This window comes from Equus przewalskii, chromosome 23, assembly GCF_037783145.1.
Source record: "Equus przewalskii isolate Varuska chromosome 23, EquPr2, whole genome shotgun sequence".
NCBI lineage: Eukaryota > Metazoa > Chordata > Mammalia > Perissodactyla > Equidae > Equus > Equus przewalskii.
In genome coordinates, this window is record NC_091853.1 from 13,006,250 (window position 1) to 13,019,732 (window position 13,483).

Here is a 13,483-nt window from a genome sequence, read left to right on the forward strand (position 1 = left end):
AAGATAAGAACAAACTTAGGCAGGGGCCAGGCCTGTGGCCGAGTAGTTGGGTTCGTGCACTCCACTTCAGTGGCCTGGGGTTTCGCCAGTTCAGATTCTGGGCGCAGACATGGCACCGCTCATCAGGCCATGCTGAGGCAGCATCCCACATGCCACGACTAGAAGGACTTACAACTAGAACATACAACTATGTACTGGGGAGAAGATGGAGAAGAAAAAAAGGAGACAGGCAACAGATGTTAGCTCAGGTGCCAATCTTAAAAAAAAAAAGAACAAGTTTAGGCAGATGAGCAATCCAATTCATGTACACAATGAGCACATCCCATAGCCCTACTTCTTTCTCATAAAAGTCCCACATTTCCTGTCCTTGTTCAAAAAACCAATAATGGATGATTTTACTTGGTCATGTTCTTAGTGTTTCCTTTTATAAGAATTTACTACTGAAATAAACTACTACTCTCAAGAGTATTACTACAAAGAAACCCTTCCTACTACTATTCCTTTCACTAATCCTTAGAAACACAAATGAGACGTAAGTTGTCTAGGTTAGTGCTGCCCAAAGCAGGTCCAACAAGATAAGAAGCTCACACCAGAACGTGAATCACTGGACTGTTTTCTTCATGCTGGAAAGTCTTGCTCCAAAAAAAAAAAGACGTCCGTTGAACTAAATAATAAATAGTGTACTTAGTGATGTAGTTGGTTTACATTTGGGGTGCAAGTTCTCCATCTCATTTCAGAGTGGTAACGAACAGTTCCCAGGCAGTCCACACACACCACTTTGAGTAGCAGTGGAGTCTGGCAACGTGACTCAGTTAGCCACAGTTCAATGAGCAGAGATGGACAGTAAACCTGACTTCTGTGGCAGATGAATGCTGGAATATTACATACAATACAGAATTCTGAGAATGAGGCAACTTTATCTATCTATTGTGTGGTGTTTTTTCTAAAGTACTTTATCTCATTTTATCCTTAATGAACCCTATAAAGTAGACAAAGTGGCATTATCCCATACACAGGTTAAAAAAAGAAAAAGGACAATGAACCAGAAGTATTTGGGCCCAAATTACCCAGCTAATGTTAGTCAGAGGCAGAATCTAGAACAGACACCTTTACTTCTTAACCACTAATGAAAACTGAAAAGTGAGAGGGTGTTACACAGAAGCTCACCTTTAGTGATGCTGAGCGTGTTATCACCACTTGCTACAAAATCATAAAGTGCAACAAAGAGATTAGGGTCACTCTCAGTGGCTCCCAGCAAGTTCTCCTTGGAACTCCACCTGATGGCTTCATTCAGTGCCTGGGGCTCAACATCACACCCATAGGGGCGGTGCAAGGCTTCTGAGAGACAGGAAAAGAGAAAGGAATTCACAGTAAGTATAACAGTTGGAAATTTACTTGAATTCAGTACATACACAGTGTGTTAGCTGCTGACATATACCGACGGCTGCAGGGTGGATCAAAGCTGTACAGCTGTGGAGAAGAATGAGCAAATGGCACTGTCTCCTAAGCATGAGAGAAGTCTCCTTGTTGAAAATACAGCAAGATAAAGAACACAAAATGAGCATTCAGCCATGACTTCTATGCACTCACCAAAATCAGAAATAAATGAATAAGAAAAGCACAGTTTTCTCAAAATGAAAAAAAATCTCAAAAAGAAATGGCAAATCGGGACCAGCCCTGGTGGCCTAGTGGTTAAGTTCAGCGTACTCCCACTTTGGTGGTCTGGGTTCCACTCCCAGGCGCAGACCTATACCACTCTGTTAGTAGCCATGCTGTGCTGGTGGCACACATACTGAAAAAGAGAGGAAGATTGGCAGAGATGTTAGCTCAGATTAAATCTTCCTCAGCAAAAAAACAAAAAACAAAAAACAAAAAAAGGCAATTTGTTTTATAAAACATAAAGGTTATTTTGTTTTGGTGGTGGTGGTTGTTTTAAGAAGGAACAGTTATGTATTCCAAGTCCTCCCAAACTACCCTTCTTCCCTTACTCTCTCCATATAAGACAAATTGTGGAAAAGATAACAGAGATTTTAACAAATATGTATATATTACATAAATCCAGATCCTCCAATTACATATAGAAAAAGTATAGAAATAGTGCTTCTAGAAAATCCAAAAATCTCTGTTAAAACAACAGCAAAATGTTTTAATACAAAATATTCTTGGCATTCCAAATTACCTTTGCGTTACCATGCACTGTCTATAATAGCTTGCAATTGTGAACTGTTTTAATGAAAAAATGTTTATCCTATTTTCTTTTCCTAGGTGGTACATTTTTAAATACCTTAATCGAAGGCTCTAGAATATATCCCCAACAATGGACATTTACTGAGTTTCTACCAAGTGTAACGGTTGAAGCCTTCTGAGATCTGGTTTCTTCCTCAAGGCTTTACGTGTTCCTAAGTTTAGTCACACTACATGAATAGGTGAGCCCCGTACCATCCTAGTTAAAGATCACCTGCTTCTCACAGCCCAGGCTGATCATAAAAAAAATACACTGTTCTTCCAGTAGCGATTTTCTTGATCACTGGAACTGTTTTTGGTGGCTATCTGCCACTATCCAACTACTTATGTCATATAACACTTTTTTATTATGTGTCTCTCCCTCTCCCTCCACTCATTTCTAATTTAAAATTCATTTTATCATATTTGAAAAAGAAAAACCCTTGAATCAGTGGTTTTATTTCTTTTCAAATCCATTCCCTCCTCTCCATCCCTCCGCCAACGCCTTAGTTCAGAGCCCCATCATCTCACCTGGACTACTGCCTCCAGTCTTGTCTCCCTCAAATCCATCCTCCACACAGCTGGCAAAGTGATCTATTTAAAACAAAAATTTGACCATGTCACTCTTAAGATTCTTCAACAGTTCACCATCAAGCCAAAACAAAATCTCTTTAACATGGCCTTCAAGGTCTTATATCATCACGTCTCCATCTACTTCTCCAGCTTCACCTCTCCCCACTACACACCTCAAATTTTAAACTTTTACACCATGACGTTTCCTACCTTTTGCCTTTGTTCACACAGTCCTGTTGAGCTGGAATGTGATCTCATCCCACCCTTTTCTGACTGGTTGACCTCTACTCATTTGGTAACACTCAGCTCCAGCACAGCCTCCCCTAGGCAGCCTCCCGTGCTCCTTCTCCCTGTGCTCTCAGAAGCATTACCCTTGCTGCAGGAACACCCTCTATCTGGATCTTTGTATTTATAATATCCTCACTTTATGTTTGTTTCCCAAACTTCACGATGTGCTCCTTGGCATAAGAACTGTAACTTTTTGCTGGCAAGAGTCCCATAATATGTGTTCAATAACTGTTGACTGAATGAATGACCAAATTACACAAAAATGTAAGTGGCTGAAAACAATGAGATGTATTTTAATCTTAAAACAGCATTAACTGATGTTTTAAAAATGGCCTCATAACTGTCTACATGATATAGACAGAAATTTTGTTGTAAGTTGGATCTAATTCTCCTAACAGTTTTAGAGTTTATTTCACATTCTTTCCTCCTCTTAAAAAGAATACATCTTTAAAATTTCACACCTAATTAATTTTTGTTTTACATTACGAGTATTATGACAAACCTGAAGATATGTCAGACGTTCTGAAGAGTTAATCTGAAACAGAAGTGTTGCTCCTTGTTTAAATGCAAAGTTACCGTGAATGGGAACAGCTCTATTATATACCAAGATAACCAAGTGGGATTACCAAAACAAACAAAATACCACATTACATGAAAAATCCTTCAAACTTGTCACACGTACTGTTTTTCTTTATTCTAATGAAAACTTATCTACTCTAATTGAATTTCCACTGGGTTACAAAATACCAATCCTTTTATTAAAATGAAAAGAACTGCCAAAAAGAAGTAGAAAGACTATTTATAATATTTTTTGGTTCCATACTGAATATCACATGATCCACACTGATAACTGTTTCTTGCCAATGATGGAAGTAACATATTACAATGTTTTGTGATTATTACTCTGTGTAATGATTATCAAACAGCTCAAGTACATTTCCTTCTTTTTAAATAGAAGAAAGTCTCCCTTTTTAAAATTATAAGAGGAACAAAAATCAAGGGTAACAAGAATTTTTCTACTATCAATGACCAAGTTAGAAACAGTAATTAAGCAGACACTGACTCCAACTCTTAAACACTATCAGGCCAAAAACAGCAAGCATCATACATTTACTTTGTGAAACCCAATATATTAAAATTTAAAGTTCACAAAACTAATAAATTCTAACAAACATCTACTATACAATAGACACTGTGCTGGGCTTCAGAACATAAAGTTTATAAATCACCAATAACACAATTTGGACTTACTATAAAAAACTACTCTCCATTTTTTCCCCCAATTCTGCTTCTCCCACGGAATTCCTCATCTCAGTTAATGGCAATTCCATTTTTTCACTTGCTCAAGCCAAAACCCTTGGAAGTTTGAGTACAAACTGCTGGCTGTAGGATGAATGAGTTCTGGGGATCTAATGTACAGCATAGTGATTATAGTTAATAATACTGTATTCTAGACTTGAAAGTTGCTAAGAGAGATCTTAAATGTTCTTACCACAAAAAAGAAACGGTAATTATGTGACTTGATGCAGGTATTAGCTAACTCCATGGTGGTGATCATTTTGCAATACACAAGTGTGTCAAATCAACACGCTGCACACCTTGAGCCTACACAATGTTAGATGTCAATTATAAAATAAAGATGGGGGAAGAAGGCAAAACCTGGGAATCATTCATGACTCCTTTTCTGCTCTCACATACCCCCTTCCAATCCCTCAGGAAATCCTATCGGCACTGCCTTCAAAAATATATCCAGAGGCTACCTGTTTCTCACCCCCTCCACTACTACCACCCCGTCACCACCACCATTTCCCACCTGGATTATTTCAGTAGACTCCTAAGTGATCTCCATGCTTTGTCCTCGCTCTCTACTGTCTATTCTCAACACATCAGCCAGCTTGCAAAGCACAACTCAGATTGTGTTACTCCTCTGCTCGAAACTCTTCGATGGCTCCCCATCTTAGAGTAAAAGCTCAAGTCCTTACAAGGGCCTACAAAGCCATTCACAACTCGTCTTGCCCAATTCATCTTTCTACTCCTCTTCCCTAGTTTGCCTCACTCTGGCCACTGGCTGCCCTGCTATTACTTGAACAAGGCAGGCACACTCCTGCCTCAGGACCCTTGTGCTGGCTTCTCCTGCCTAAAACATTCTTCGCCAAGATATCCACATGACACTTCACTCAAATGTTATCCTCTCAGTACAGCATCCTCTGACTATCCTATTTTATTTATTTTATTTTATTTTTTGAGGAAGATTAGCCCTGAGCTAACATCCGTGCCCACCTTCCTCTCCTTTGTATGTGGGACATCTGCCACAGCATGGCTTGCCAAGCGGTGTCATGTCCGCACCCAGGATCCGAACCGGGAAACCCTTGGCCGCCAAAGTGGAACGTGCGCACCTAACCGCTGCACCACCGGGCCGGCCCCTAACTATCCTATTTTAAAATGCATCTATTCCTGACAACACGCCCACATCTCCCGTGTCTCCTTTCCTAATTTATTTCTCTCTATAGCTCCTATTACCACAAAATACATAATTTACTTATTTATTATTATATTCATGTATAGTATCTAACTCCTCCCACTAGAAAATCAGTTTTATGAGGATAGGGATTTTTGTCTGCTTTGTTCATTGATAAATTCCAAGCAACTTGATAAATTCCAACTGCATGTACGTAAGAGGCTCTCAAAAAAGGTTTGTTGAACAAATGAATCACATATACTGCTATACTCACAGAGGATGCTATGAGAGGGCAGAATAGAAAACAAAACTCGGGAATCAGAAAAGGTTTCAGAGAACAGAAAGCATTTAAATTGGATAAGCAGGAATTCTGCACTGACGAGAGCAGAGTGACAGACTGTCAGGTGCAAGGACACGTCTATGACATGTGGCTCATCTGTCCCGGAGAGGAACTCCATCAAGCTCAAAGGAGGACTGTCAAAGGCAAGTCAGTTTCTTAAAAACCATGTTATGTGACAAAAGGAGAAACGAGAAGGAGACCTACGGCACAATTTTATGTAAATTTAAAAGTGTTACAGGCCAAACAAAACTGTACATTTTCCAAATGTACAAAATAATCATTACAGGATAAAAGTAATTTTTGAGGCCAAGTACTACAAGAACCACAACTTGGAAAACCTTTTTATTCCCCACTCCCCTTCTTCTCATCTCTGGTTTTAGTATTTTCTAGGTCAAGCCAAAATATCTATTTCCTTCCTTTCTTCCTTCTTCCCACTCAGTCTTTTGTTCTGACAGAACTAAGGGTCAATTTCCTGCACAATCCGTCTGCACAGGATATCCACTTAAACATCATCCTACTCATTAGCACCAAACAAAAGGGAAAAATTTTCAAAGACAAAAAACATCCTAACATTTTCCTGAGGCCAAGAATAAACATGTACTAAATCACAAAACGTTAAAGATCTAACTGGAAGAGAACAAGCTAAGGAATAAAGGCAAAAAAGGAAATAAAAAAAGCCTACAGGAAGAGCAAGTAAATGTCACAGTGTTATCCAGTGGGTCTAGTCTACGCCACTTCCCTCATCAGCTTAGGACAGCCACATCTGGATGATTGAGACGGACTGCCCGCCCAAACGCAAGTGTGTAGTCTGGCGATGGTTTATTTTTGAACAATGTGAAGTGATACACATTGTCACTTCATATATACAGTACCTAACATGTTATATGTTAGGTACCTTAAATAGTGAGTTAACCTTTCATTAATCACTGTTACAAAGGAAGAACAAGCACTTAAGACGAGATAAAAGAAGACTGATTTTCACTCATGGAATACAGGACCCAGATAGCAGAAACACATTACGACTATTAAGAAAAGGTAATTGTATTACCTTTTTCTACTGATACACTTACAGGCTACAGTAAAAATAAGGCAAAACATAGAAATAGTGGCTTGTACAAAGTAAATTATCAACATTAAACAAGTTAAAATCCAGAATAAAACTCAAATTCAGAGATAATTCCTAAATTTAATGTTTAATTTTATTAAAAACAGTTTTCACCAGTTAGTCATTCAATAACTTTTATCAGTTTAATTAGAAATTTGTCAGGGAGTAATTGGAGAAATTAATATACAAAATTTTCAGTTTAGGCATTTCCGAGTCTTTTACAGTTATCTTGCCAGAATTCTACTTTATCTGATTTCATATTCTCTAAGAAGCAAATATTTTTAATACCGCTTTTAAAAACTATGTAATGTGATTGGGTAAATTATGCAACAGTTCTCTATACAGCTTAAATTCTTCATATCAAGTCATATGCATCTTAATACCATGAAATATTACATATTATTCATTTATTCTTTCTTTTAATAAGTACTTATTGAGGTCCTAGTATGGAATACCAGGAAAAAAGGACATGAAACTTCACTAGCCAACAATGAAGGCGATAACAGTAGTAAAGATTAATTTTTTGAAATCTCCAGTCACGCTTGATTACTGTGATTATCTACCCTCCCCTAAACTATCACCTCTGAACCATACCTGTCAAGGTGGGTAGAGCAGTTTCTGAGGTCTCAGGGCATAGGCAGCAAAACGACATGTCCTGATCTCGGCCATAACTATTAGGTGGAAGCAGAACTGTCCCAAGGACCATTCTTCTGCCCAGAAGCACTAACGTCAAACTGTTCTTTGTTAAGAGGAAGTCTTAGAATTCCACTCGCCGACAAGCAATACCACATGCATGTGACGTTTACTCACGTACTCAGTCGCCAGAGGGAACCAACAGAAGGATAAGCATTTACAAGTCCCAAAGTGGGTGGAGAGTAACCTAAAGGAAAATGTCCAGTAACTAGCAAAAGATTGAGTCAGACTGAAGTTACCTCAAAACCTCTGGGAATATTTTGAAAAAATAAATAAAGTAAAAATCAACACAAATATGGGTAACAAATAAGAAAATAAGTAGAGATCAGTATAGATGGGATTTCACTCCAAAGTGGATGATGAAGTGAGACTGTAGAGAAAAGTTTCCTTGGAGAAAACCTGTTTACAAATAAAACACCAAATACACTTTTAAAAGAGGGGAAACGCCTAACGAGAGTCATCTTCTGCATCACTTAAATTAGTTCAAGAAACCACAAATCCAAAGTCAAAGAAATAGTTACAATCTGATTCATAAGCACAGAAGCCAGGAAATGACTGCCTTCACTAACATTTTGGCTCCATAGCTTAACAAAAGTCTAAAACATGACACGAAAGTGTTGAAAATTTTTGAGTGCTAAAACTTTTAAAAGCAAAAGCCTAATCTTTGTTAATATATAGAAACAAAGTAAGATAAAAAGTTAAGAACCTGAAAATGAGAGTACTTTATGAGAATTAAACTAGTAAAATCTACAAATAGTGGATGACTTTATATAATCTACAAAAATAATACAAGAATGTTTGTAACTGTACAGCTAAGAACACTCACTGATTCAATAAATATTTATTAAGCACCTACTACATGTCCAGCCACTGTGCTAGGTTCCAGGTCAATAAAGGTAACAGGGTAAAATTATAGGCTAGCAGGACTGAAATAGCCTTCAATAAAGTTGAAACAAAATTGTAACGTAACCTTACAGGAAGAATGACTTTGATGTAGGTAATATTAATAGTTTATAAGAAACAAAGCTTCCGCTTTCTATGAAAGTAACCCTATTAAAGCCAGTACTGTTAGCATCATGGAAAAAGCAAGAGTTAAATGACTAACGGTTACCTCAGTTAATGACTCAGAATTTCAAATACCAGGGTGAATTTCTCCTTCCCTAGATTATAAAAAATATAAAGTAAAGAAGATATGTTTTATACATATCTATATTCTATACCATACGATTTACTATTTAATCAGTAAATCTGCTATTTAAAGTACCAATAATTAACAGTTACACTTTTGAATGCTCCTATACTGCAACCAGGAGTAAAGAGGGGAAGAAGAGGTAAACAAAATGTGGTACACACACAGAGTGGAATATTATTCAACTACAAAAGCACGGCACAGATGGGTCATGAAAACATCATGCTCAATGAAATAAGCCAGACGTGAAAAGACAAATACTGTATGATTTCACTTATAAGAAATATCCAGAATTTGTTCTAGTTCTGGAAATCTAGTTCTGCAAATGGATGGTTACACAATAGTGTGAATGTACTTAAAGCTACTAAATTGTACACCTAAAATTATTTTAAAAGGTAAATTTTATGTTATGTATATTTTACAATAAAAAATTTTAAATAAAAAGTACTGAAGTCTCCAAAGACCTCTGTTACATGGTTTATGTCTATCATTTACCATATTTGAAATTAAAACTGAAAAATTTTAACAGTATTAATTTTAAAATAACAATAAACCCATTATGTTAACATATTTTATTAAAAAAATAACTATTCGTCAAAAGAGAATTAAGAGATAAGTAATGTCATTTCTTGCAAATCTCTTTAAAATCTGGCTCAAAACAAGACAGGTGAATCCTCATTCTGGATTTGATCTGTTGTAATGTATTTTTGTTGAAGTATATGAAAATCTTATTGCACACAGACACATGAGTATAAAAGGAAGGGATATCAGATCATTATGGATATTCTTCGATACTATACCAAAAGTTGACAAGTGGTCGTTTTTTAAAGATTAGTTTTAATGTGGAATCTGAAACCACATAAATAGAATTTTCATACTCTGTCAAATTAAAATTTGTTGGTCTGTCTTGTACTTTGAATTTTTTAACATCAAGCATTGATCATCTGGAAATATTAGTTCACGAAATGTTGTTATATTTCACTATACAATATTGATACATTATATTCACTACTATCACCACCAATCTCACCAGAAAAGTTTTAAATACTGAGAAGTTGTCATGGTTACAATGGTGGTTACTAATTTTACTAAATTCTAATTTTTGCTTAAAAGCTCAAACTCCCTCATTCCCAACAAATACTGTTTTCCTTGAAGCAGCAAACTAACTTCATTCATTTTCAAGAAAATGTCTGCCAAGTTCCAATTATGAATAGTTTGTCTGTCATTCAGTCTTTTAGGTAAAAACAGTGTTCCATGAAAAAAGCAGCTAGTTCAGTTGGCAAGTCAAAACGACTGCACATGTGCTCTCTCTAAAAACCACCGTGACATTTTGGTAAGCAGTAGATTTTGTCACATGGAATATTAAAAAGACATATATCTAAAACCAAGATTTTATAAAAGTAATCATTTTTACTGCTTCATCAAGGAAATTCTTAAGCAAAACTGACGTTTTTCCTTAACTGTAAGAACGCTGCAGTGACAAATGCAACGACCACCGGGTGCAGTTTGGTGCCACTACCTTGACTCCTGTCAAGGCAGAAACAGTTTCACCCACAGTGCTTTGGCACCGTCACTGCAAACGTCAACACAGGAGTCTGTTGAACACAATCAAACTTTAAGAACAGTTGCCACTAGGAGAGGATATACACTTAAGTCAATTTGTTTTATTTTATTTTCAGTTTTTAAGCTTTCCTTTTTAAATTGTTATTTCATTACATAAAATATTTACATGGTTCCAAAGTTGAATCTACAGAATGAGGGATACTCCCATCTACCCTATTCACTTCTTCCTTAGAGGTAAGCTAAATTTGTATGCTTTATTCTTACACTGCTTCTATATAAATGGACACATATTCACATCCCTCCCTTTTTCTTAAACAGTAGAATATTTCACACTAACCACTTTCTTTTCTCACTTAACATATACCTGCAAGATCACTCCATAGTAGTGCACAGAAATAGTTCTCTTCCTGTGTACAGCTGCATAATATTTCATGTCAATCACCCTTAAGTGAGGACAGTTTAGAATAAATAGTAAGACGTTTTATTCTGGATTATGAATGTGAAAAAATGTCAGTGTAAATTTAAATAGTTCATTCATGAATTTGGAGAACAACTAATCAGTGCTGTTTCTGTGTTCAACTCCCATTCAGGCAACCAGACATCTCCATTTATGCTATCAACTTGCACACACAAACACAAATCAACAGATACTTTTTGCTAAAGCATGCTGACCTCCCTCTGAATTGCACCGCACAGAACTAAATAAGGCTCCCCTAAAAAAAATCCTCAATAGTTCAACGTTTCTCTACAAAGCCAAGTTCAGACAATAATTACATTTCTATTTATAATTTGTGGGCAAGAAAAGAACAGTCACAATAATGATAGGACATTCAGGAACACCCTTACATTAAATACTGCGTGGCTGTGCTCACACAGCTCAAAGGAAAAAGTAAAAGAAAAAAACCCACACAACTCGCACGGTAGATATTAGACAAGGTTCAGAAAAAAGGCAAAGTCATTAAAGGCATAGAAAGGAGGCACAAAACAGCTCTGTGGGAAACGAAATTTAAGACTACAGTATCTAAGTTAGAAACCTAGACAAATTAAGAAAAGACATCATACAAGTATAATATAAAGAAAATACGAATATTCTTCTGTGATTCTTTGCTGCTTTTATCTAAACCACTTAATACGTTTTAAACACTTTAGAGAATAAAATGAAAAACTACGCATGAAAAACTAATCACCAAAAAATGATAAATGAGAGCATAAGAAGATTAAATTCAACAAAATTATTAGTAAGATATGTTTTCATTTTTAAAACTGTTTTCATTTGAAATCAACAATTCAAAGAGACTTATGCACCCCTATGTTAGCGCAACATTATTCACTATAACCAAGTGCCCATCAAGTGATGATTGGATAAAGAAGATATGTGTATATATATATACACACACACACACACAATGGAATACTACTTAGCCATAAACAAAGATAAAATCGTCCCATTTGAAACAACACAGATGGACCTTGAGAGTATTACGTTAAGTGAAATAAGCCAGACCAGACAAAGACAAACATTGTACGATTTCACTCATACGTGGAAGATAAACTAACATATGGAAAAGAGAACAGTTTAGTGGTTACCAGAGGGGAAGGGGGGTGGGGAGGGACACAAGGGGTGAAGGGGCACATTTATATGGTGACTGATAAATAATGTACAACTGAAATTTCACAGTTATAAATCATTATAACCTCAATAAAAAGATAAATAAAAATAAACTGTTTTTAGTTTATAGAAGTGATATATGCTCATTATACAAAATTTGGAAATTATATTTAAACAAAAAGACAATAACAACATACCACCCACTTCTACATCCCACTTACTAAATTATCAAAATAATATTGATGCCTTTGCATTTGGTCCTACATCCCACTTACTAAATTATCAAAATAATTTTGATACGTTTGCATTTGGTCCTTTAAACTTGCATAATGTTTCCTTCATTCAGCCAAGATTTACTGAGTGACTACTACATGCAAAGCACTTTGCTAGGCAGGATACAGCAGGTGTTAAGCAAGAAATAAACAAAGTCCATAAGAGATAAAGAGAACAGGTTGGGGTAGGTGGGGACTTTCACTACAGTCATGCACCGCACAACAACATTTTGGTGAATGATGGACTCCATACAGGATAGTAGTCCCATTAGATTAGTAGCATAGAGCCTACACGTCTAACAGACTATACCACCTAGGTTTGTGTAAATACATTTTATGATGTTCACACAAGGATGAAATGACCTAACAACGCATTTCTCAGAACATCGCCCTGTCGTTAAGTGATGCATGACTGTACTTAAAGAAGATGACACTTAAGCTGAGGACAGAGGCAAAGAAGGACCTAAGCAGAGAGAATGTAGCAAGTGTAATAATCATGAAGTAGGAAAGAACCTGGTATGTAAAGGAAATGAAAAGTGTGGCTATCACTGAGGAAGTCAGAAGAGGAGCACGAAAAGAAGTTATAGTAAGGTAGACAGGGGCTGGCCAGACCAAGCACCTAAGGATTTAAAATTCTAGTCCAAGTACAATGGAAATCCACTGAACAGTTTGAAGCAGGGAGGTCATATGTTCTGACTATTTTGTAAAAAGACCATTCTAGCTAGTGGGTGAAAAAAATGGATTAGATGGAGAACAAAATTAGCAACAGGAAAATATGCAGCAGGTCAGGAATGCAATCATGTTGACTTGGAATAGAATGCTGTCAGTGAAGACAAAGAAAAGTGGAAGAACTTAAAATCTGATTTGGAGATGGAATTGATAGGGCCTGCAGATTACTTGGATATAAGACAACACGAGAGAGAGGAAATAAAGAATAGCTTGCAGGCTTGAGTAAGTAGGTAGATGGCCATGTAATTCACTCAAAAGCAATAGCAGTATAAACCAGAAGTTCCACCACAGACAAGTAAATTTGAGAAATATAATTAAACACCTTGGTATATAAATCTGGAACTCAGAGAAGATCCTGGACTGCAGACATGAGCATACACATGGCATTTAAAACCACAGATAGGGAGAGAAGAGTCAGACAAAAGTGCAGCATCATACTTA

At 36.5% G+C, this 13,483-nt stretch overlaps 1 protein-coding gene across 5 annotated transcripts in view; it reads right to left on the bottom strand.

Moving 5' to 3' along the window:
- The window catches only part of ABL2 (ABL proto-oncogene 2, non-receptor tyrosine kinase), a 106,254-nt gene that overhangs the window by 25,146 nt on the left and 67,625 nt on the right, over nt 1-13,483 (bottom strand). For 3 of the 5 annotated variants that reach the window (XM_008522144.2, XM_070591672.1, XM_070591674.1), the window contains exons 2-3: nt 2,755-2,817; nt 1,168-1,338 (exon numbers count right to left, since the gene is read on the bottom strand). In XM_008522144.2, the coding sequence (XP_008520366.2) occupies nt 1,168-1,338; nt 2,755-2,817 (234 nt within the window). Of the gene's footprint in view, nt 1-1,167; nt 1,339-2,754; nt 2,818-7,581; nt 7,868-13,483 lie in introns of those variants that run through there. The other 2 variants (XM_070591673.1, XM_008522145.2) reach the window with 2 other exon arrangements.